The sequence below is a fragment of the Metopolophium dirhodum genome, chromosome 1 (assembly GCF_019925205.1).
Source record: "Metopolophium dirhodum isolate CAU chromosome 1, ASM1992520v1, whole genome shotgun sequence".
NCBI lineage: Eukaryota > Metazoa > Arthropoda > Insecta > Hemiptera > Aphididae > Metopolophium > Metopolophium dirhodum.
The window spans coordinates 146295377-146323352 of NC_083560.1; the positions used below are offsets into that span (position 1 = coordinate 146295377).

A 27976-nucleotide genomic window follows, 5' to 3' on the forward strand; every position below is an offset into this window, starting at 1 on the left:
CTAAGATCAACAATGAATGAAATAATGTATTTTAGGAAATATTTTTATAAAAGTTACAAGTTATAACATAACTATATTAGATTCTGAGCAGAGCGATGAAGCTACTGGTTTTACAATGGTGTTTTTATTGTTATTTTTTTTTCCTGTATACAACATTTTTATCAGAAAGAGTGCTTCGATTTCAATTTGTAGTAGGTATCTTATATTTTAACAAATTGGATCAAAATAGTACTTTAGGGAGGCCATTTTTTGATTTTCTCAATAGATATTTAATTCCAAGGGAAAAACCACCAACAAATTACAAAAAACTGCTAAAAATGGGATTTCAATTTCTAACGCTTTGTTTATCACCATAGAAATGAATAAAAAAAAATAAATATATTTCAATATTAATTCAACTTGCAGGCCATATAATAACATTATAAAATATCCAGACTGACAAACCGTCTCTGCTCAGAGTCGTTTTTCTTGTACAATGAGATTATATCATTGAATTCAAGTTTAATACAGAGCGACATCCACTTACCCGCTTTTTTAAATTTTGTTTTGTACGTCATATTATTTAATAATTAAATAGTCTTATAAATGTGGTATATTTATTTAATAAAGAGCAATTGGGTGGTGTGGGAGGCTTTTCCCTTCTCGGTTCTGTTTTCTGAAAATTATCTGGACCCTTTCCATGACAAATTCCTAAATACGCCACTGATCTCTTGCACTCTGTTGCCAGTTAAAAATGCAAACTCTATATTCTGATATTGTAGTATGCTATACTATACTCTAAATGTTCAATACATTTTAAAAAATAAACAATATACCTATTATAAAAGGTATTTTTTAATTTGACAATTTCACATCTTTTTAGCAGTGGGATCAAGTTTCCATAAGTTATGTAGCAGAAATAAAATATTTAACCCAGACCCTCTCAACCATCCCTTCTGGTTTATTAACTGTATAATTAATAATAACTAATTTAAAAATGTATACCTCGCATAAGTGCCACCACTAAAAGTTTATATACTTTCCATAATAATTGATTATTAATTAATTATATAATATATAGGATTGTACTGATTCCTAGCAAGTGAATCAGTGAGTTAGTCAGTACATGTTTGATCTTTGATTACATTATAGCCATCCTGGAGCTTATGATGTGTATGTGTAAGAACTAAGATTCCATTACATTACATGGATACTGGGTTAATTACCCCAGAACTTTTTTAGATGGTGGGTGACTGCTTAGTGCTTGACATATTATAAGTATTATATAGTGTAAATAGCAAAATAGTATACATGAAGTCATAAAGTCTGAAACCCAAAAAAAGTTTATTCCAGTGATTTAAAAATGGTTTGGCGCCACTGTCTTTGGGTGTTTAATAAACGTTTGTTTATTAGATAATTGCTTAGTCTAATTGTAAATTACTAAATTTAACTACTACTAAAAGTAAAAATAAAAATATTATTAAGATTTGTTTCATCATATTAAATTGTATTTTCAAGCAGTTTATCAAATAATATTTTTAACTCAATATATAAATTTACAGCATCATAGGCATCATGAGCATTTGTTACAACTAAATTGTTTTCTTCAATTAAAATATGACATAACTCAAAAATGGTTTCATCACATATTAATTGAGAAACAAATACGCATTCGTCTTTACACACTGATATGTCTTCGTCCTGTACATCAAACAGATATGATTCAGAGTTCCACAAATGAGGTAAATTAAACATGCTAGTTGGACGACCAGATGGTGCAATTGCATTCTTGGTGCTTCGAATTTTATGACTGTTCCATTCTTCCTTTATGTTATTCAGTTCACTCTAAAACAAAAATTTGAATTTATTTAATACAAAACATAAGTTATGAATTATGACACTAAACATACTCGAATTAAATCAATAAAACAAAATCTATTGAGATTTTTATCAACAAATGATCCGCTGAAATATCCATCATCTTTAAGTAACTGATATGTATTCATCCAAAATTGACTGCAGTGTTTTCGAAGGTGACCCCACCAAGCTTCAATTCTTTGGTTAGCTGGGCTAGTTCCATATAAAAATGGTCGATTATTTGAATGATTATTCCTATGGAAAAATGTCTGTATTTGTTCAATATGTCGGTTTTCCGTTCCCGCATCAGTTTTCAATGAAGTAGGACAACCTTTAAGAGTACTAACAGCATTCAAAAAAAATCCACCAATAACTCTAGGGTCATTACAAGTTGGTGCCGCCTCTAGCCATAAAATATAACGAGAAAATCCATCAATGCATCCACTAATAGGAATTCCATAGGGTTTTAATTTGTCATAACAATCAGTGTGCCATAGGTAATTCGGACCTTTATTATGATATTGCCGCCTTCTTAATCTTTTTCTTTTTCGAATAGCTACACCTTCAGGATCTAAGTCATTCAATAAATATCTAACCGTTTCTTGCTTAACAGTAAAACCATTCTGAATGCACTTTAAATGCATCCATTTGTAGCCATGGAGTTGAGATGAACCTTGGACTTGTGATGCCAAAAAATCAGCAACAGTGGCAATAGATGAAAAATTTTTTCGCCGAGCAAGTGATAAGCTTTTTAATATTCTCTTCAAGGTGCGTAAGCTCATAGAAATATTGTCATTTTTATGTAAAAATTCTATGATTTCTGAATAATTGAGTCCCATATCAAAATATTTCTTTATAGTTTTGTTTAAATCCATGGTAAAAAATGTGTTTTAATTCAATAAGTATGTATCATGGGTACCTATAAATCATTAAATCAGATAATTACGACATATAGTTTATAATATTATAAAGTAAATAATGACTATGAACATACCTTTTAATAAATAGTTCCAATTTCCAAATGAACATTTACAATGACTGAGACGTAGGTAACGAAATTACTAAATAAGTCACTCTCTCACACGATTAAAGTATTTAACTGCCACAGCTAGGCTGCACTGGCTTGTTCTAATTCATAATATCGACTTGTGTTAATCAATAATTATGATATAAAAAAACATGTAGATGGCTTTTCAACTCGTAATTAGTAATTAGTAATAACGAGTTGTCCAATCCGTTATTACGAGTTGTACAATCCGTTATTACGAGTTGTCAATCCGTTATTACGAGTTGTCGAATCCGTTATTACGAGTTTTAATCTATAATAATGACTTATGATAATCCATATTAATGAGATAAAAAAAACATATGGTTGGCCCTTCAACGCTTCCGTACTACTCCGGATTTTACAAAACAATTTATACTAACGACAGACGCTAGCGGTAGGGCGCTAGGTGAAATATTATCTCAAGGTAAAATAGGATCGGATTTACCAATAGCTTACAATTCTAGAACTTTAAATAGGGCGGAATGTAATTATTCGGCAACGGAACTGGAATGTTTGGCGATTATATTCGGCGTAAAAACATTTCGACCGTATTTATATGGTAGAAAATTTACAATTCTTACGGACCATAGGCCTTTGTCATGGCTATTTAATTTGAAAGACCCATTATCCTGATTGGCAAGGTGGAGACTACAATTGGAGGAATACGAATATGAGATAGTATACAAAATGGGCAAGTTAAACACCAATGTCGACGCGTTATCGCGTATGTATAATGTTACGGAAATTACGGACGAAAGTTATGATAATTTTATGCAAAAATTCGAAACAACAGTAATATCTAATAAAGACGTTAAGGAAGTACACGGCGAACTAATAAATAGTCCGTCGGAGTACCACATAGTATCTGAAATCGAAAAATATTATAATTTTCGATCAGGTATTAATTACGAATTAAAAATGAGATTTGGTAGAGACAAGCAATTAAAATCTCATAAAGATTTAGGCGACGTCGTAAAATTCAAAAGTGGAGATAGGTACATAATATTTTTAATAACAAAAACGAAAAAGAAACAATTAGCCACGTACCAAAATTTACACGTTGCTTTACTGAATCTTAAGTATTTTTGCGAAAAACATAAATTAACCAAATTAGCAATGAACCAATTAGGACGACAAGACGGACTAGATTGGGCAAAAGTTAGATCAATGATAAGATACATTTTTACACACTAAAGTTAATATATAAAAAAAAAAAAAAGTAACGCTAGATATTAATAATTAACTAATATAACACTACAAATAGTAATTTTAAATACATTAATTTCAGAAAAAATAAAAGAAAGAAATAACATTAGGAGCCGGGCGGTAAATAATAGGGGTATATTTTGTTTATTTTATTGGAGACTGACAAATGGTGCACTTTTATGCACCGAACGGTTTGACCACTTAAGGGAAAATGTTGGAATTTGATCGTTTGGTGATTGGTTGGAAAAATCGTGTGAATAACAGATTTTTTTAACGGGATCACCAAGGGACCAAATGGCCATAATAAATCACAATAAGAAATTACAAAATCTTATTAGTTTAGCCAGTGTCGTGGGATGATGCTTTGATTTGCAGCACACTCTGGCGACACGGGTTCAATTAGCAAGATGAAATCATTACGAAAAATAGAATAGAATAGAATCGATTTAATACTTGTCTAGATCATGTAATAAAACTTGAATACAATAGTTTATTGTTGGTCTGGACCTGTAGTAAAAAGATATAATCCAATTACAGTATAAGGATAGTAATATTAACTAGATATAAAATATAATGATATAGCGATTAATGGAAAATATATATATAGAAGCAACGTAAACGTAGAACGAATGAAAAAAAAAAAAAAGAAGGGAAAGTTAGGAACATATTAGCATGTATTGGCGTAATTAACATGGTGATGGAATAATAAATATATTAATCTAACTTATTTAAAATATAATTAACATGGTAACAGAAAATAAAATATAATAAACACCACTATTTTATCATATATATATATTGCACGGAAAAAAAAATATATTGTAATAGATTTTAAGAATTCATGTTATATTAAAATATTATTACACATATTATATTAACACTAAGATAAGATTATTGATGTAAACAAAAACACAAAAAAAAAGAATATATTGTTAAATCACATAAGATACTAACCTAGATAATAAGCAAAATATATACTGTAATATTGTGGATTATAATCTGTATTTTGTCAATAATAATCAATATGGTAAAATGTACCATATAGTTAAAATTATGTATTCAATGTAAAACATAAAATGTAAACATGTAATAACTGAATGTAATGTAATAATTGATATATGTAAAATTTGTAATCATAGGAAAGTGCTTGAACTAATGGAGGAAGTTTGAGTTAATTTTTCTCATTTTAGACGATAAAAATCAACTTTTAAAGGGGGAGATGTAGTAAGCCAGTTACTACTTAACAACATCATTGTAATATAATAGTAATTATACTATACTATAGATTAGCTATACTGTAATTCGGCATAAATCGGATATTAGAAACGGAAATAGGATTTCCTACTGTTTAGCATGAGAAGACAGGCTCACTGAATAATATAATTACTCGGGGAGTCCTGTGAACGACAATATTCAAATATAAAAATATAAAATAATGGTTATTTTAATTACAACGCTGTACGCGACGATGTTCAATATAGAAATATAAAAGAGTAGAATGATTATTCAATTGAATCATAGATTAGCATTTTTAGCAATACGTAGAAATATAAGGAAGTCATAAAATGCGTGGGCCGGAACGATGGTCACACACATCACATCCGTGAGCCGAGATACAGTATCTATAGGCAAGGGGTACGGGGAACTTCATATATAAGGGAGCCCGAATCGGCCTGTTTTCAGACGTGTACTACCACCCATTAGTGCAAGCACCTTCACGCCACTCTGTACGAGCATATTTTGGACTTAGAAAAATTATCAACAAAATAATAAAATTCACAATAAAACAACAACTGTCTTTTATTTATTATCAACCACGACTAAAACATCAAACAAATTGTCTGCGACCTGCAACTATAATATCTTGGCAGCCACTCATCTACTATCAGTACTACGATAGTAGGTACCAAGCTCCCGAGTATATTACAATTGTATGTTGTCATAATATGGCTCCCACCTAGAAACATTGAACCTTCTGGGAGTCCTAAAACTCTGGTGACCACATTAATCTTTGTGTAATAGTAGTATATATTTTTATGTTCACAGTCTTTTTTTTTTTCACCGCGGTAATTTCGTAACGTTCAAGGGAGGATGTCCCCCTTGAACACAATGATTTTACCATGATAAAAATCACGGGGAGATTTTACACTCGTTGTCCACCTATTCCCCCCTCACACAAAAATATTTACCGTATAGCATTTTACAGGGAGATTTCTCATTTTTTATCCACGAATTCTACCCTTGCACAAAATATTTACCGTATTTTAAAATTACAGGGAGTTTGCACCCTAAAAATTTAGGCGTTTTGCCCCTTACTCAAAAATATTTACCGTGCAAACACCAAATTTAATTTTTCCCAACAAACCTTATTATAAGACTGAAATTATAATTTTAAGTAAAGAACATAAATTATGTAATTATAGATTTTTTTTACTGTTATAAATTAATTCTTGATATACTTACACAAGTTTTCTTACTTCTCTAGTAAAAGGTACATATTCTACAATACGATCATGAATTAACAAGCAATAAGCAGTTACACCTGCAAGCGAATCTGAAGCTTCAATTTCCAATTAAACATCTACTGCTGAGGCTGTGGCTGAATCGTTCTGTTTTGAAGTGTCGATAACTATAATTGGTGCGTTTGCTAGAAAAGTAGAAGGACTCAATATCGGGTTACGAATACTTTTTTTAAAGTACGATTCTTGAAACGATGTATACATATTATATAATATAGTAAAATTATTTTTCGAAAAATCTAAATTCAAATTATCGTATGGGTAAGCTATTGAGTTCAGAAATACTTTGACGTTTGTAAGATTACAATGATCAAATATACTACAATCTTTTGATAACATATTTTTACGTCCTTTTGTAAACCGATTATGATAAATCGTGGTTTTTCTAATTTTGAAGCAGTTTTCAAATTCCATACAACTTTTTTAGTGGTTCCGAGTTTAGGGTATTCAAAAGTTTCAAAAGATCTAAAAGGTATAAACAAACTTTTTTCTTTTTCTATAAGTTTCAATAATTTTAACCTTTCTTCATCGTCGACCGTTATATGTGGGACCTTCCAGACTATTTTGTTTATGACGACTTTACCTTCAGAAGCAATTACACCAGTTTTTAAACTTAAAGCATTTAAATCGCTATGACTTTGAGTTAATATTAATTCCAATCTAGAATTCACTAATATTCTTTTATAATCTTCAAACAAACCTAACCAATATTTCAATGGAATGCAAGCACTAAATTCACCTTTCTCATTTTCCGATTGCGTTGCGTTTTTAAAATTCCAACCAGAATTTTCATAACAATTATAGTTGTGTGGTGTACCAGATAAGTATCCTTTCAACGAGCTAGTAATTCCAAGGACACGTGTGCTATCTACTTCTATCCCATTGATTTCCAATCGTATTTGCTCGAAGAGGTAAGAGTAACCGTTATTAGATAGTTTCACTTTGGTAGCATCAGTAATTTTTCCTTCCAAAAAAATAAAGCTTTCATGTAGATATGGATAAACATCTGTTTGCTGGATTGATATACGTTTTTCGTCATTATTATTAAATGATGCTGTATACGGTGTGTATGAATGATATTCAATTTTTGTATTCTTAGAATCCGTTTCGTACTGTGAAGTTATATCCAAAATATCACTTTCATTCTGCTTTAATTGATAGCCTAGAGATTGCAAAATTTTTTTATTTTTCACCGTCAATTTTTTTTTTTTTTATTTGATGTTGCTGCTAGCACATTAGGCTTATGACTAGATAAACTGATTCGAAGTAGCGGGTTTATATTGAATTTTAATCCCATCTCAAGACCCGTAACGTTTAATATGTAACACAATTGTCAATGTCTCACCAAAATTATCAATCCGATTATGATCTTGATCAACTAGCTGAACGGTTATCGTATCAATATTTGTTTTATTCAATTTGTAATATATTACATTTGGTGGTGACTGTACTACTTTCGATCCTGACCTTTCACTCGGGAAAAACTCATAAATCGAATGACTTTGAAGATGGTTGCTGAATGATCCTTGAGCTATATTGCACATTACTTTTATAGAATTAATTGTGTTTAAATTCACAGCTTTTTCTGATCTATGAAATTCATACTCCGGCTTATATTCTCGTTTTTAAAAACCCAATACAGGTGCTATGTTATGTAAAATTTCAAAGTGAAGTATTCCATTACATTTTATATATGATCTGAAATCGTTTGGATCAACCGAAATGTCAAATGTTAACTTAGCTTTGAATTTCTTATTGTAAATATTTATTTGATCCATAACCCGTTGCTTAATATCTTTAATTTCATAACATCCCTCTTCCAGTTTAATATAACACCACATACGATCATTATTATAATGGTCAACTACTTGTATAGCAAATTTATTATTATCTTTGTTGATATTCGGGAATAAATTAAATGTCTGCAAACATAACAAAGCTATTTCTGAGTCTTCCGTAAAGGTTTATAGACGGAAAATAATTCGCAGATAATATGGTTGTGTTCCCGGTTAAACTTAAAGTAATTGACTCGTACATTCCGAAATCTGAGATACAAATTTAATAATGAGACTCGTGACGTTTAATATGCAGAACAACTGTCAATGTCTCATTTAAGTTGTCGATCGGATTATTGTTTTGATCAACTAACTGTACAGTTATTGAATTAATATTTGTTTTGTTTAATCTGTAATATATAAGGTTTAACGGGGATTAAATAACCTTTGTTCCTGTTCTACCGCTTGGGAAAAACTCTTATTATATCGAATGGCTTTGTAGCTGGTTGCTGAATGACCCATGTGCTATACTGGGTGTCCCACTGAGATCTGACAAATTAAATAACTTTTGTTCTAATTAATATTTTTGAAAATTTTCTTTTAAATATAATTCATAAACTATTGCGCTATATTTTTAGTATACATTTTTTATTTTTTATTTTTTAATACTGAAAATAAAAAACTTAAAAACTGATAAAAAAAATTTCCAAAATATCCAAAATAGCCAATTTGTAAATCTGATTTTCAGAAAAATTTATATCGTAAAAACATTTATTTAAGTCAAGTGGCTGATTTTTTACCATTTTTTTAAATATCAATATTCTTGTTAAGTAATATACGATCTAGTTTATGTTAGAAACATTATAATTTCAAAAAATATAAATCATTTTGAAATTATTTTATATGAACATTTTGAAATAGGTGCATGTTAAAATCTTACTATTTTTTTTATTGTATTTATTATAATAATAAGTTGTGTACTGGTGTATAAACTATATTAATACAATGATACCCGCAATTATTGATTAAATAATTCATGTGCTTATTACCAGAAATGTATAATAATATTTTTACAATTAATGTTAGCGTTTATACTTTTCATTTTAAATAATCCGTTGGCAGAATACGGTTATTTCAAATAATAAGAGACGCTACGGTATTGCGTAGCTTAATCGCGGTAGTTGTATTTATTAAAAACCAGTAGTTAAAATATTGTTCTTTTATCTGAAGATAGGCCATAAATTGTGTGCACAATAGTTTAGTTTAACAGGGATTGAATAACCTTTGTTCCTGTTCTACCGCTTGGGAAAAACTCATATATCGAATGGCTTTGTAGCTGGTTGCTGAATGACCCATGTGCTATATTACACATTACTTTTATAGAGTTAATTGTGTTTAAATTAACAGCTTTTCCCGACCGAAGAGCTTCATACATTGGCTCATAGGTTCTTTTTTAAAATCCAAAAACAGATGCTATACTGTTTGAAATATTTAACTTTAGTCTTCCATTGCATTTAATGTTTGTTCTAAAATCGACGGGGTCAATAGATACGTGGAATTTTAGCTGCGTTTTAAATTCATTATTATAGCAAATATTTTATTTGCTTTATATTTTTAATATTTTTAATTATATAATTTATCTAGTTTATAGTGACCATAAGCAAAAATACAAATTAAACTACCACGAAAAAGGAGGAAAAGAACAATAATAGAAAAAAAAGTCGATATAGATAACATAAAAAACTCTGAAATGCTAAAGGAATACAAAAAGGAACTAAAAAATAAATTAAAGGGTGGAATAGAGGCAGAATATATCGAAACCCGTTGGAAAAAAATAGAGGGAATATTAAAAATAACTGCTTTGGAACACCTCGGAAAAAAGAAAAAAGTACAAAAGCACAAATGGTTTAACGATAAGTGTCAAAGAGCAATTGAAGAAAGGGATAAAGTGAGATCACTGATGCTTACAAACCCAAACACAGAAAACAATAAACATTTTGCCCAGAATTTTAGAGAAACTATACGTATAATAAGAAGGGAAAATCGATTATTCGGAAAAGGAAAGAATAAAACAGATTGAGGACAACAGAACGAACCTAAAACTCTTCTTCAAACAAACAAAAGAATTAAAAACGGGATATAACCCCAGAACAGAGATAATGAAAGAAGAAAATGGAGAACTTGTAACAGAAGGAGAAGAAATTGCAAAACAATTTGGGAAAGTGTTCGAGGAACTACTCAACCCACAAACGCACCAAGACCATACGCAAATTGAGTACTATACAGCAGAACCTGAAGACTTAGAGGCATCGGACGACGGAGTTAGAATGACCATAAACACACTTAAAAATAATAAATCGCCAGGTGAAGATGGCTTAGCTGCAGAACTCTTAAAGTATGGTGGTGAGGAATTAATAAGTGAAGTAGGGGAATTAATTAGAGATGTATGGCATAAAGAAGAAATACCAAAAGAATGGCAACTAGCAATAATCTGTCCAATTTATAAAAAGGGGGACCGGTCAAGCTATCAAAATTACCGAGGAATATCGTTACTAAATACAATGCACAGAGTATTGTCAGGTCTCATACTAAACAGAATAAAACCTTACATAAAAGATATCATTGGAGACTACCAATGTGGTTTTATGAGTGGTAAATCCACCATAGATCACATCTTCACTGTTAAACAACTAGTTGAGAAACATTATGAATTCGACAATGATCTACATCTACTATTTATTGACTATAAACAGGCTTATGATTCAATTAATAGAGAAGTACTATAAGACACACTTATAACATTTGGGATACCAGCTAAGATAGTGAAAATGATAAAATTATGTATGAATAATACTAGATGTAAAGTCAGATTCAATCAACATATATCAGATGAATTTGAAGTTAAGACCGGGCTTCGGCAGGGAGATGCCCTATCCCCAATACTATTTAATATAGCATTAGAAATGGTAGTTAGAAAAACTCAGAAAAAATATGGGGGAGTAAACTTGGGAGAGAACAGAAGACAATGCGGAGTACTAGCGTACGCAGATGATATTATCATATTGGGATCAGACAGTCGAGAAGTCAAAGCAGGAACCAAGGAACTAATAATAAACAGCAAAGACATTGGATTACAAATAAACGAAGGAAAAACCAAATATATGGTAATATCTAGGCGAGAAAATCACGAGGACATTTTAGAAGTTGAGAATTATAAATTTGAAAGAGTGCAAAATTTTAAATACCTGGGTGTTACAATAAATAGCAAAAATAATAATCACGATGAAATTAAAATAAGACTAACTGCAGCAAATAAATGCTATTATGGAGTAACGAGTATACTAAAATCAAAACAGGTATCACTCAAATCAAAAATTACAATATACAAGGTAATTATCAGACCAGTCCTTTTATATGCGTGTGAAACATGGCCAACGACTAAAGGAGACGAAGACAAATTAGCGATACTCGAAAGAAGAATATTAAGAAGAATATTTGGGCCAAAAATAAATAACATGACACAGCAATATGAGAAAAGAAATAATATAGAAATACAACAATTATATAAAGAGCCAGACATAGTAGCAGTACTAAAAAATAGGAGAATGGCATGGGCCGGTCATGTATGTCTTATGAAAGAGGTTTTAGAATGGAAACCTCAGGGGAAAAGACCACTTGGCAGGCCGAAACAAAGGTGGATTGACAAAGTGGAGAAGAATTTAGCAGAGATTGGAATACGAGATGGAGAAACAATAGCACAGGACAGAGACAGATGGAAGCAAGTTTGTGTTGCGGTAATGGGCCTCAATGGCCTTTAAAAACCGAAGAAGAAGAAGATAATATATTATATTATAGTTAAAATTTGAGAAAAATCTTCAAGTCAGATAGGCATAGGCTGTTAAAGCCTCAATAGAAAACCCAACTAATAAATACATTACAGTTTTTAAAAAAAATAGGAATTTCAATTTAAATATAATTTTCAAGTCTGCACTTAAAGATGCCATTAATGAAATGGATACTCTACGTCAGGTATGTGAAAATTGAAATTAATATCTATTTTTATTTAAATTTTATTTTTTTTCTGAAAATAATAATAATACACTTATCTATTATATAAAAATAAGTCCGGTTTTCCTCCCTGACGCTATAACTCCAGAACGCACGAACCGATTGCCACGGTTTTGCATTCGTTGGAAAGGTCTTGGGCTCCGTGAGGTTTATAGCAAAGAAAATTCTGGAAAATTCAGGAAAAATTCAACAGAAAAGTGGGGAAATCGTTTTTCACATACAGCGCCATCTATTATACATAGCATGTACTTCAAACCAATAGCAACGGTGCGTGATAAAGTGTTTGACAGATAGTCATTATTCTCTGCTCAGTTAATTTCATTTAAGCTCAGTGTAAATTATGTTGATCGTGCATTTGAAGTTAAATTCAACACTCTGTCCATAGTCCAAAATGCCTAGAGAACGACGTGCAAGGTCAAATATATCATTTGCATGGTTCAATGGTGCCAACCACACCAGATGAACCGCATCAATTTCTGCAAATATATTTCATTTCGTCGATGGTGGATCAGCTGAACGTGCGGTGCAATATACAGGGAGCACAACAGTTAAAGAGACGAATTATTGAACAGTTGCAAGCATTTTTTCACGCTAATAATGCTGTGGTTAATATGTTCAAAACAGCATTGGAACGAATGCCATCGGATACGCACAAATTTGTCATAAGAGCGGATTGTACTCCAACAGGTGAACATGTGCGAAGATTCAATGCACCCACCGTTAATGATGTTGCTGCAATTATTGTTGGCGATCCAACTAAATCACGAGACATTGTCGTTCAGCGAAGAAGCAATATCATGCATCGTGTAAACGAGACACATCGTTTGTACGATGCGTTACAATATCCAATCATTTATTGGCAAGGGCAAGACGGATACGACATCACGTTGAAGATGGTCGATCCAATTACAGGTACAATATTCACACACTAAAAACACACTCGGAAATTATTACTTTTATTGGTTTCCATTAACAATTCATTTAATTTTGCATTTTCAGGAGTATCAACGAATAATAAAAATCTAAGCGCAATGAATTACTATGCGTATCGTATGATGATTCGTACACATGAGGAGAATGTCATTCTGAAGTGCGGTCGGCTATTCCAGCAATTCGCTGTCGACATGTATGTCAAAGTCGAGACCGAACGTTTAGCGTTCATCAGATTCAATCAGCCAAAGCTACGATCTGAGGACTATATACACTTGCGTGATGCTATTCATTCAGATGGTGATGTTCAGAATATTGGACGACTGACGGTTCTCCCATCAACTTATATCGGAAGTCCACGCCACATGCACGAATACGCTCAAGACGCTATGACGTACGTGCGAAATTATGGAACTCCGGATTTATTTATTACGGTCACATGCAATCCGAAATGGACGGAAATTGAACGCGAGTTGGAACCGGGTCAAAAACCGCAAGATCGCCATGACATAATCGCCAGAGTATTTCAGCAAAAACTCAAGGTTATGATGGATGTGCTTACTAAGTATCGAGTTTTTGGTGACACACGTTGTTATATGTACTCGGTGGAATGGCAGAAGCGTGGACTACCGCATGCTCATATCCTAATTTGGTTGCTGAACAAATTACATTCAAATGAAGTGGATGACATCATATCAGCTGAAATTCCTGATCCAGTCACTGATCCCCGTCTACACGACATTGTGACGACACAGATGGTGCATGGACCGTGCGGTGCATTAAATCCATTATCGCCTTGCATGGCTGATGGAAAGTGCACAAAACGATATCCGCGACCGTTAGTTGCTGAAACAGTCACAGGGAACGATGGATATCCAGTTTATCGTCGGCGTTCAAAAGAAGATAACGGTCGAACTATCAAAGTTAAAGTTCAAAATCAAGAGATTGAGATCGGAAATGAATTCATTGTACCATATTGCCCGCTGCTATCACGAATTTTCGAAACACATGCAAACGTTGAGAGTTGTCATTCGGCCAAATCAATCAAATATTTGTGCAAGTACGTCACAAAAGGCAGCGACATGGCTGTGTTTGGTATTGCGTCGGAAAATGTGAATGACGAAATCAGCAACTTCCAAATGGGCAGATACGTAAGTACTAATGAAGCACTGTGGCGATTATTGTCATTTCAAATTCATGAAAGATATCCCACAGTTGTACATTTAGCAGTGCATTTGGAAAATGGCCAAAGAGTTTACTTCACTGCGGCTAATGCGGCACAACGAGCTGAGAGACCACCATCGACAACATTGACTAGCTTCTTAAAACGAATCTGGTGGCGAAACGGAGTTCGCCGGGTCTGCTAGTATATATATATATACACAAATTTACAGCAATACGTTAGACAAACATTTAAAAAATAAAAATGTTGAAAGTAATTATTATGCTGAAGATGTGATACGCCTTCAAACAGAAAATAAGTCACTTGCTGAAGAAATTGTAAATAACTATAGCAGAATAAATAATAAAAAAATAATTATATGATATACAATTTATTATCAATAACATATTATTAGGTAACATTAAAAGTTCATGAAAAGGCTTATAAAGAAAAAAAATGTATGTTTATAAAACAAGGTTAGGATGTTTATGATTTTGCAAATTTTTTTTTTATTTTTTTTTACTGACACAATTTGTTGATTTTTTATTAATAATTTAATTTATCTCTACATATATATTTATATATATTTATATTGCATTTTTTCACATTTCTTTATTTTTTTATGCATATTTAACTGTTTTTTAGTGCATCCTAACCCTAATTATAGGTGTAACATTATAATTGTATAAATACACCCTTATAGCAGTAATATTATAAATTACAATATTTTTATAGCCTGTACTCAAAACAAAAAATGACGGTTTAGAGAAAGACATTGTAAGTACAAGTAAAAAAATTATTTAAAAAAAATATGCTAAGTGGTATTTTTATAGGAATTACTCAATCAAAAATTGGCCACTATTGAGGTGAATGAAAAAACTGCAATAGATTACAAAGAAAAGAAATTGGTAAAAATAAATTTAGTAAATAATAAAATACACAAATAAACAAAATATCCAACACATTTCACTAATTAAAAATTATTTACATTCAGGAGCAACAAATTTTACATAATTCCCCCTCATCTAATATGAATAATTATGTAAAAATAGATAATCTACAGCCACTTGAATCAAAGATTTCATTTATAGAAAAACTTGTCTGTTCAAAAATGAAAAAATTCATTACCAGCAACCTAAATGCTGGCCTTGACATTATATGTTTGTTGTACATATAATTTGTTTTAATTTAAATAAAAAAAACCCTATTGTAATAATTATTAAATATCAATTTCTTTATCTTTAAGTATCTTAACAGCAACATTAACAAACTTGCACAAATCAATATCTGTGATGGTTAACTTTTATTTAAAAATTAAATTATTGTAATAATTATCCATTTTGTAATATACAAATCAAGAAGATTGTAGGTTGAAATTATTTTTGTTTGATTTAATTGTTTTAAACAGTAGAAAAATATTAAAATATACATATTATATTAAAAAAAAGCATCAAATTTAATGTAACTGTTTTAGGCATGCTCAGACATTTAATTTAAAAATCAACTTTTTTTATTTAACTTTAATTGTAATATAACAGTAATAATTATTATAAATAAACAGTTCATGAACATTAAACAACTAATATTCATAATCATAACTATTTTTAAACTATATGTATACCTTATGCTTATTAGTATTGCAGTATAGTTTATTAATTATTGAAGGAAATCTATGTCAACGGTATACAGCTGTGCACGCCAATGATTGCTGTTAAGATACAAATTTAGTAAAATAATTTTATTTCTGAAATACTGACTTAATTCACTTAATTAACTAAAAACTTTTAGAATTTACACCTAACGGATTGCATAAGCAGAGTATTTGTGTATAATCTAAAAACTCAAAAAAAAAAAAATGATTTATATTTTTTGAAATTATAATGTTTCTAACATAAACTAGATCGTATATTACTTAACAAGAATATTGTTATTTAAAAAAATGGTAAAAAATCAGCCACTTGACTTAAATAAATGTTTTTACGATATAAATTTGTCTGAAAATCAGATTTACAAATTGGCTATTTTGGATATTTTGAAAAATTTTTTATCAGTTTTTAAGTTTTTTATTTTCAGTATTAAAAAATAAAAAATAAAAAATGTATACTAAAAATGTAGCGCAATAGTCTATGAATTATATTTAAAAGAAATTTTTTAAAAATATTAATTAGAACAAAAGTTATTTCATTTGTCAGATCTCAGTGGGACACCCTGTATTACACATTACTTTAATAGAGTTAATTGTGTTTAAATTAACTGCGTTTCCCGACCGAAGAGCTTCATACATTGGCTCATAGGTTCTTTATTCAAATCCAAAAACAGATGCTATACTGTTTGAAATATTTAACTTTAGTCTTCCATTGCATTTAATGTTTGTTCTAAAATCGACGGGGTCAATAGATACGCGTAATTTTAGCTGTGTTTTAAATTCATTATTAAAATGAAATAACTATTTCGTAATTTTGTTGTTAATATCTTCAATTTCATAACATCCTTCTTCCAAAATAAATATAAACGTTTTCATGATAAATCTATTACTTGTTGAAGGAATAACCTCTATCTCTAACCGGTTATTTGCTGAATTTATATTTGGAAATAAATTGAATGTTTGTAAACATAACAAAGCTATTTCCGAATTCTCGTAAACGTTTAGAGATGGAAAATAGTTTGTAGATAATATTATAGTTGAATTTCCAGTCAAACTTAATGTAATAGATTCATACATTGTAAAAATTCAAGACATAAATGACCACAGTTGAATGTATTGAAGTTTTGATAGTGAGAATAGTTGTATACTATTATAAACTGTCTGAAATAATGCTGTAATTCAATTGGTGGAGGTAAATCACCAAAGCTATCAAAATATATAACTTTGTTCTTATTTTTATAAAACGCTACACAATGACTTCCGTCACCTGAAGATATATATAAGTTTAATATGCCACATTCAATCGTATGTGGTTTTTAAGGTAAAGTATCACGCGAAAAGACTCCACGGAAATGATTGATTTTCAACTTTTCAACATATTTTATAATATCTTGAGACGAAAGCGGTCTGTCAGGTAGCGTAAGCATCAGTTTTTTTTTTCTTAACTTATTGTTTGAATTCAAACCACCAACTTTTTTTCTTTTTGAATTTGAACAGCATTATACACACTAGCACCCCCAGACATCAAACTACCAAGTGCTGACAATCCTGCAAATATAGGTATTAAGGGAATTACACCTCCTGACTGTCTCGGTGGTAACATCAGCCTTTTACCACCATTCTTTTTCTTTGAAATTTTTTTTTCTTTGCTGCTAGTATACCAATTCTGGCGAGTTGAACGCATCATCGATAACTGACTATAAATTAAAAATTTCTAGAGTATTTATAAGAAAATAATATGAATTTGATTGAGCAGAAAGATAAATTAGATGTTATAAATGTAGATGTTCAGTTAGTAAAAAAGCCATCAAGACACGGTTCATTATTACCCGACACTATACGTGCTATACTAATTGGTCCCAGCGGATCAGGAAAAACAAATATAATGTATAATCTAATCACGCATGTAAACAAGTTAAGATTTGAAAATTTTTATTTATACTCGAAAACCTCTAATCAGGAAAAATATGTTTTATTAAAAAAAATAATAGATGATATACAAGGTGCTCATTTTTTCGTATTTACAAGCGCTGATAAGGTTATAAAACCAAACTTAACCAAGAAAAATTCTATTATAATTTTTGATGATGTGATATGTGGCCCACAATCTGTAATCAGAGAATACTTTAGCATTGGTAGACATTCAGGTGCTAGCTCTGTATTTTATTTAGCACAAACATATTCTAAAATATCAAAACAGCTAGTAAGAGATAACGCAAACTTTTTAATAATACTGAAACAAGATGATACAAATTTACGACATATTTTCAACGATCATTCGTCTACAGATATGGATTTCTCAGAGTTTCGGAAAATGTCTCATTTATGTTGGAATCATAGTGATTATGGATTTGTGGTTATCGATAAAACTCGAGAAATGAATGAAGGAAGGTATAGATGTGGTTTTCATACATTCATTAAAATAAAATAATTTAATGTGTCTATACCTATATATATATAAATATGCTGTCACACGGTTATTATCTGCATAGTGTTATCGGTAGTCATACAGGTATATTGCATTTACAATGAACAAAGAAAAAGAATTGTTGGAAAATGTAATAACATCAAAAAAAAATATTAAACGGAAAATAATGGAAATGAAACGTGGTGTTATAGATTCTGAAAACTATTTCCTTGAAACATTTAAACCGTTAATTGAACCATTGACTACACATGGAAAACAAAATACAATATATGACACACAGTCAACTGAACTAAAAAATAAATCAAAAACCTCATGCACTAGTGATGAAGACGATGATAACGAATTAAATTCACCATTTGAAAATTTTTAAATAACCATCCTAAATCAACACGTTATAATAAATCCTATGGTATGCATTATGATAAAGATAGTAATTCATATAAAATAGGAAAACATTCTATAACTTTTAGCCACGGTAAATTACTTTTGCTTAATAAATACAATCAATTTACACCAGGACTATGGTCTTTATTATGTGAGAAGGAACCAAAAAATACAACTATAGCAGATATAGAATCTTATTACAATATTTTGAAAACTTCCGGAGTTCATTTAAAAGCAGATGGAAAACCTAAAACCTCGAGGTATCATAAATGGATGACTGTTGTAAAACCATTGTATGATCGAATGAAAATGGAGGAAAAACAGTTTAACGAAGAAATAGCTAAAATTAATGAGATAACAACTCCTCGAATAAATCTAAAATCATTTAACAATACTTTACCTTCTACTCCTTCCGGCTTATTTAATGCTAAACGTAGAAAAATAATGCAAGAAAATGAATCATTTGATTTTAATCAATCAGCAAACAGTTTTTCGCCTACAGATCGCATGTCTACAAATTTGATTAATTTTACTTCATCACCTGAACCTAAGATAGGTAGTGGTTTATATAAAGATGTATTACCTCAAACACAATTAGTTTATTATGACGATCCGAATGAGCTGGTAACTAGATTAAATCTTTTGACATCATCACAAAGTGTTGGCAATACTGGTGTTAATAATGAAATTATATCTATTTTAGAAGAACTTCGAGAGATAAATATTATAGTATAATGACAACCTTAGAGAGTATAGCTAATGAGCTACATCGACCAGCGAGAAAAATATTTCCTAGACGCAGTGTGGTAACACGGTTTATTGACGACCTCTGGCAAGCTGATTTAATAGATATGCAATCTCATTTTAAAAAAAATTATGGTTTTAAATTTATATTAGTTGTTATAGATACATATAGCAAATATGTATTTGTGGAACCGCTGAAAAATAAATCAGCAAAAGAATGTACAAAAGGAATGGTTAATATATTGAAAAAAGCTAAACCAAAATTTTTACAGACAGATAATGGTACAGAATTTTACAATGTCCAATTCCAAGATTTAATGAAAAAATATAAAATTAAACATTACAGTTCATACAGTGTTATTAAATGTTTAATCGCAGAACGTGTGATACAAACACTTAAAAATAATATATATAAACATTTAACTGCAACAGGTACATGGAATTGGTATAATACAATATCAAAAATTATACATAACTATTATAATACAAAACATAGAATAATCAAATGCACACCAAATGAAGCTCGAATGGATACAAACAAAAATAAATTTAATACATATAAAAATTCTGAAAAATTGTGTAAACCAAAATTTAAAGTTAACGATTAAGTACGAATATCTAAGTATAAACATATATTTAGTAAAGGATATATACCCCGAATTGGACAACGGAAATATTTACAGTTTTAAAAGTTTCACAGACAAATCCAGTAACTTATCAACTAAAGGATGAATCAAACAATATAATCTTAGGTGGTTTTTATGAACAGGACATTAAATTAACTGATTTTCCAAACAACTTTCTCATTGAACGTATTGTGAAATAAGTTGGGAATAAAATGTTTTTTTTTAAATGGTTGGGTTTTGATTCAAATCAAAATTCATGGATAGCATCACAGGTATTTTTTAAATAATAATTTTTTATGTATAACATGTAATACTTTTATAATAAATGTCAGAAAAAAGTTGAAATAATTATTTGTTTTCAGTTTGTAATTTAAAAAAAAAAAAAATAAATTTTACTTCACTACCGTTTGATAGCGCTTTCTGTTTATACCGATTGAAGATTTATCAAGTCTTTTTTCTTTAATTATATAATTTATCTAGTTTATAGTGACCATAAGCCAAAGTATTTATCCCGTCGTCATTTATATAGCGTTTATCGTCATTATCGTTTAGAACAAGTTTGTTCATTGTTTTCGATTGAACAACATGTTTGTTTGATTGGATAAAATTCATGACCCTGTGAGTTAATTTATCCTTAACAGATAAATGGTTTATAAAAGCGTGTAGTATATCCTTATAATTTTCGAATTGCATATGTTTTTTAATAATATATTTCTTTACACCTTTTGCTTTTTTTTCCTCAGTACCGTCTACAGTTTTGAAATACCGTATGAATAATTAGATACTTTTAAAACTGTCCAACAGGTATACTCTTCTACTGTTACAGTGGAACGGCTTGAGCCTAACACGAATTATATGATCAGTTGAAGATTCAATCCCAAAAGGGGAGTTAGACATTAGGAAGAAGAAGTATTTGTAAAGGATCAAAAGACTTACAAAGTCAGGAGGATCTTCAGGCTCTAAAATCACCTCAGTGTTCAATGCAGATTGTAAAACCCAAGAGGATAATGCCGAAAAGAATCCCTCTCAGTCTAAAAGTGGCTCCAATTATGACTCTTCGATGGATAATCAATCGGGAGATGATGACGAATCTAATATCTTCAAGATATCAAAAATAAGGCCGGCGGTCAAGTCAATCCTTAAAAAGGATGCTCAGAATGAAATTACTGTGTTGGACTCATAACAGATTAAAACAATATTGGAATCTGCAAAAAATTCAAAGTCCCTAGTCTTAATAAGCTAGCATGTATTATTAACAACAATGTGCCTCAAGGTCGACTGCCAATAGAAATCTTGAATCTCCGGAAAGATATAGCTGATGCAGCAACAGATGATATAGAATATGAAGCTAGTGAATCGTATGATCTGGCATGTCTCCATAACATGGTTTCTGAGTGGAAACTAAATGCTAGGGAGGATTTAGAATTGAAACATATAATTGAGGTAGCTTTTAGAGTAGGAACGGATGCTATGTATGGATTAATATCTGTAATAGAGAAGATAATGCTGATGAGCACATGATAACACGTTTTAGATAACCAGCATGTGTATATCAAACATCCATCAACATATCAATAAAATAAAGTAATTTATAGAAATTTATATACAGGGTGATTCAAAATTTATGTTACAGCCATTTTAACATATAAATATTCAATTTTTTGATTTAGAAACATCTATTATGATTTCACAATTTTGTAATTGTTAACAACATTTTAGGGGGGTTTTGGGGGGTCAACTTTATAAATTCAAATAGAAACCTATACTTTTTTTGCAATCATAATGTGGGGGAATTTTTTTTAATGAATTTTAGTGAATGAACAACATTGATTAATGCAAAGCTCTATGCTTGAGAGCTATTTACAAATTTTAGAAATTGCAATAAATTGACCCCATGCCAACAAGTAGGTAGCTAATAGTGTCACTACTATCAACTCGTTTACAACTACTGTCATACCCGTTAACCTATTCATAGAAAAAAGAGATAAACCACTGCACTATCAATCGTCAACCACCTAATCAGCAATAATCATACCCAAAAGGTAATATCTTTAATATAACTTATAATGAGTAACGACCATTGACCGATAAGCAGAATATTGTTCGTTTTGAATATCGATAAGTACCCACGAGTGGCATCGATTACCACAGAACCCACGGCTTATAATATCTATGCTTATTACCTTTTGATATAGCTTCACACAGTGATACCGCAAAATAAATTAAATTAAGTTAATTCTGTGGTCACTGGTCACACTATAAAGCTAACCTTAAACTGTTTCATTGTTGTATTCTAAATTCTAATTTAATATGATAACTGATAAGTATTCAAATATTTAATATTGTATATTGTATAAGACTCACCATCGCATATTCGCATTCCGTATGACTTAAATTTGAATTTGAAAATATATGTAATAAATAATATGTGGAAATGCGTTTTTTATAATACTGTAATTTTTAAAGTATTTCATTTATAAATAATCCAATTTAAGATATGCCATAATTACTGGTATTATGCAAGCAAATTGGATACTTGGTTACTAGAATACTTTTGCAACATTTTTGATAAGTTTCCTTGAAATTGAGCAGTTAAAAATCAATGAATATTTATTAAGATTATAACCTTATGCTTTATAATCTGTTTTTCTTTTAGTCGAATATGTTATTCTGGATAAAATACAATTTTTATTTAAATATTGTACCTATACATATGGATCACTTAAATTGTCTGTTGCTTGCGGAGAAAATGTGTCACTTGTACGGTTATACAGTAAGAAACAACACTTCATAAAGAGTGATAGGTTTCTGGTTATTTACAAGCAAACACAGTTATAGAAAAAAATACCAGTGAAGCAAGTATGAGTGTTTTATTATACAATATTCATTGAAAAAATAACATAATCAAGCTACATAATAATACAATACAATACAAACACCCAAGACAACAGACATCTTGGACACCGTCTATAAGAATTATTATTTTAATATTTCCTATTCAAATTCTGGGGATTCTACATTTCAATACAAATATAACCCAGATTTCAATTAGCAAGCTTCAACACAAATTTTCAAAATATGCATTGATATAATGAAAAATAATAATACTTTATTTTCATGATATATTAATTATGGATTGACAATAGAATAAAATAAGTATGTATGAACATTTTTAATTAAAAACTTAGTTTAATTTTTAATACTTTTTTAAATTTTTTATATTTAGCTAGTAAATTTAAAGTTAACTAATCAAAATAAAATCCTCACACATTAAACCTACATTTGCAAACAAATGATTTGGAAAGACACCTTGAACATGTTAGACTGGTGAATGTGATACAAATTTTTCTTCAACATTTTATGGGAAAAACAAAATTTCATAATAATGGGCAGGTTCAATCAAATCAAGATAACTTACTTTTACCTTTGACAACATTTTAATTGATAATTAATTTTATATATTTAAAATGTATAACTAAATATTGAAGCATTATTATAATAACTAATTTTTATAAGTAGGGCTAAGAGTTTTTTTTTTTTAATACTAATATTTTTTGTTTAACTTTGATGTTCAAACAATTTCATTTTATACCTAATCTAACACTTAATAAAAAAAATAATAAGTAATAAAGATAGTAATAAAGACTGAAGTTATGATAAAAGATATATGAAAAGCTTATATTTTATAGTAAAATCAATGATTTTTAAATGATAATTATAATTTAACTCTTAAAATTAATAAGTAAAATAGTCAAGATTAAAGACATTTACAAAAATATAGATTTTAGAGCAACAATTAATAGTTTCTTAAATATTAAAAATCTACATACCAATTTTAATTTTTTTGTCGGGGGAGTGAACTCATTTTCAGCAATAGGAGCCGGTTCATCTGGATCACAATTTGAATCAAGTTGTGTTTTTCCCTATATTAAGAAAAAAGTTAATAAATATACTAATTACTTACTAATTTTGTAAATTAAATATGTACCTGACATTAAAATATTATATTAACTGTACGTATGTATTCTATATTTTATTGACTTACCTTTGTAATTCGAATAAAAAAATTGTCCATTGTATTTGTTTTAAATGAGTTAGTGAAACGAAATAAATAATAATAAATTAATAACTAATAACGAGTAATAAGTAGTAAGTACCTAATAACCAATTAACAATTTAACAATTTAAGAATAAAAATATTTTCTTCAAAGCGAGTTCGGTATAATTTTTACCGATATATTTGTATTTGTTAGTATTACGGTTAATATACGTGTAGTAAACCCAAAAGCCTCTATATTATTTTAAATAAAATAAGTAAAATAATAAATTATAAAGCTATAACTGATTGGGATAAAGGAGTACTAATTATACCCGAACCCATAGAGAACAAAGTCGAATCTATTATATTACCTGCGCGCAGTAATTGCGTGTTACAGGTCAAAGCCGATGAGATAATATACGGTCTAATTTAGTAGCGATTAAAAAATATGCTATAAACGACGATGTTATAATAGCAAATAGTTTAAGCCCAGTGCGCGACAACACCATAATAAGTAATATAATAACATATCCGAACAATCATTTATTATTGACGAATTAACCACGAGTAATTTGAAATGGGAGCCATATACGGATAAGATTTTTTTTATTAATGAGGATCACGAGCCGGTAGATAGGCATCACCTGGGCCGAATAACATTATTAAACGATTCAATTAAAACTGAACATTTGAATAAGGAAGAAAAACAAAATATTATAAGCATTTGTAATGAGTATTCTGATATTTTCCATCTAGAGGGGGACCTATTGACTGCAACGGACGTTGTAACCCATAAAATTAATACACCACGGTTAACGAAACATGAGATTACGACCTAAATGAAATTCACGAACGAAAACAAATTTATTGTAGTTAATAAAGATAATCGAATAACCGTATTGTATAAATTAAAAGAAACACATTTGACCGAATTAACGGGGGAACAGTTTTTTCTGGCTATAGACGAACTAAAAACATTTAGCGAAACAAATGGAATAAATCAATTTTCCATTACTCGTTTTGAGGGGTTAACGACCCTTACCAACTTTGAGCGTATTAGAACCATGTTCAAGTACGTGTTCAAGGGAACCGAGGTATGTATAAGAATCTATACCGAGCAAAGCTGGACCGCAGAAGAGCGGGAGCGTATCATATATGAATATCATAGCACTCCGATTGGGGGGCACTTTGGTGTATCACAGACTGCGAAACGGTTACAGATAAACTACAATTGGAAAAAGTTAAAAAAAGACGTTAAAAAATATATTAGGAATTGTGACATATGTCAGAAGAATAAGTCGCATATCAGAACGAAACAACCTATGATTATCACCTCGACGGTAACAAAACCGTTCGAACGTATATGTGTAGACATAGTGGGTCCATTACCACCCACGACAGGGGGAAACACGTACATCTTAACACTACAAGATGAATTATCACAGTACTCGCTGGCAATGGCGTTAGTGACCACTGATGGTAGGGTAGCGGTAGCGCAAGCATTTGTAGAACATTTTGTGTGCATTTTCGGAATTCCGACTTCGATACTTACCGACTGTGGTACTAATTTTTTATCGGATATTTTCAAAAATATGTGCAAGCTATTAGATATAGAAAAATCTAAAATGACGCCGTGGCATCACCAGACGAATGGTTTTCTCGAACGGAGTCACGCCACTTTGAAATCATATTTACGTGGTTTTGTGGATAAGGACAACGACTGGGATAGGTTGCTAACATACGCGATGTTTTGCTATAACACAACAGTTCATACGTCAACCTCGTAAACACCGTACAAATAAGTATTCGGTCGGAAACCGAATATTCCGTCGTCATTTAGTAGGGAACCCGAAGCACAATACAATTATGATAATTACGTACTCGATTTAAAACGAATTATGCAGGAAGCGCATAAACTGGCACGCGCCAATTTAGTTAAAAAGAAAGAAAATAATAAGCATTAGTACGATAAAAATTCACACGCGATTAATATACAAGTAGGGGACAAAGTCCTAGTAAAAGAGCATAACAAACGTAACACGTTGAGTAGAAATTGGACGGTCCCATACAAAGTACTCGCGGTACACGATAACGAAAACATTACTATTAACAAAGGTCGTAAGGGTTACCGTATACATATAAACAATGTTAAATTGTTTTATGAAACCGAACTATGAGGTTAGGTTTATTTAATTTTTTGCATAAAGTAGTAATAGATATATACATATTAGTAGAGATAGGTATATATATATATATATATACATGTTTATAAACATAAAATACACATAGACAATTGACGCGGTCCCGCGTAATAGCTGTTTGAATTCAAATAGCCTTTTACGCGGAAAGCCGCGCTACGCTTCTCAAACAAACCGCCAATCGACGACGGACGACGCCGGCGCGCGACACCCGCGCTGTGAACCGTCGGCCGGCCGTTGGGTGAACCGGATTGTCATGTGACCAGTTTTTTACCGACGACCCGCACGAGACGAAACTTTCTCTTGACCCGTCCCCGCAACGTCTTTTGTTTTCTTTTTGTTTTTTTTTTTGTGGTTGTTTTTTTGTTTTGGTCCGCGTTAATAAAAAAATCAACCTTCACCCTCAAAAGCTGTTTTGTGTCTATAATTTTGTTGTGGTCACCTGACACCTCACCACCTCATCCTCGCGGCTCCTCATAGGACCGCATCACAATACAAATACGTGTACATAGTTTTATTTTTATTATTATTTTTTTTGTTTTATGTCCAATCCAGTCAGATTATTATGCAGTTAATAATTGGCTCTACACTGGTGATGTCACAGTTACGATTCTCGGACAATCAATTGCCGCCAAGATCCGGTATCTATTACGAAAATATAGGTACAATTAAAATTGTTACTAACACATGGGATTTGGTATTTTTTCTTGACACATCATGTTATACGGAACAATGGGACGTAATTGAAGACCATATGCACAAATTACAAACCCTATGTACAGAACTCGACGCGTACGGCACTACGTTAGGAACATCAATAGGGTGTGAACCTTTATTAAGCCATGCGTTATTATTAAATAAAAAAATACTACAGCGTAAGCAATAGGTAGCCATACACGAGCGGATTTCATGACGGATTTGGTCTGACGGACTAAATCCTTAGGTCCTCGACGGATTTGGTCCGTTGGACTAAGTCCTTTGACGTGTCCATTACGTGAAAATAAAAGTCCGTTATTTTTCGCGGAGCGAATCCACCAGCGGACCATGTCCGCTGGTTAGTGGAGGAAATCCGTTGATTTTTATGCTGAGGACCCGAGTCCTTTGGTCTTTCAAGACGTACTGAAAGATCTGCGGATTTATACGACGGACTACAACTGGTTTATCAGTTATTATTGTTATGTTATCACTCATCTATGAATTTGTGTTAATAAAATGTTATTTTATAATCGTAATATTATAATAATAATGAATAAACACAATATGCCTCCGAGAAAAAAAAAGTTGATAGCTGCTGCAGGAATTATGGTTGGGTACCAATATAATATCTCAAAAAGAAAAATGAGGAGTAAGTGGGTCAAAAACTGGCTT

The 27976-nt window shown here is 30.7% G+C and overlaps 2 protein-coding genes across 2 annotated transcripts; one reads left to right on the forward strand and one right to left on the reverse strand.

Moving 5' to 3' along the window:
* Positions 1–1296: 1296 nt before the first annotated feature.
* LOC132933212 (uncharacterized) lies at positions 1297–2895 on the reverse strand. Its single transcript, XM_060999525.1, has 4 exons — positions 2831–2895; positions 1890–2755; positions 1540–1824; positions 1297–1305 (listed from the first exon to the last, which is right to left on the reverse strand). Exons 2-4 carry the CDS (start codon positions 2709–2711, stop codon positions 1297–1299), a joined length of 1116 nt encoding a protein of 371 aa, XP_060855508.1. The 5' UTR covers positions 2712–2755; positions 2831–2895.
* Positions 2896–12381: 9486 nt separating this feature from the next.
* Positions 12382–18987, forward strand: LOC132933213 (uncharacterized). Its single transcript, XM_060999527.1, has 7 exons — positions 12382–12413; positions 12838–13364; positions 13452–14740; positions 15280–15321; positions 15378–15452; positions 15539–15704; positions 18809–18987. Exons 1-7 carry the CDS (start codon positions 12382–12384, stop codon positions 18985–18987), a joined length of 2310 nt encoding a protein of 769 aa, XP_060855510.1.
* The last annotated feature ends 8989 nt before the right edge of the window (positions 18988–27976 follow it).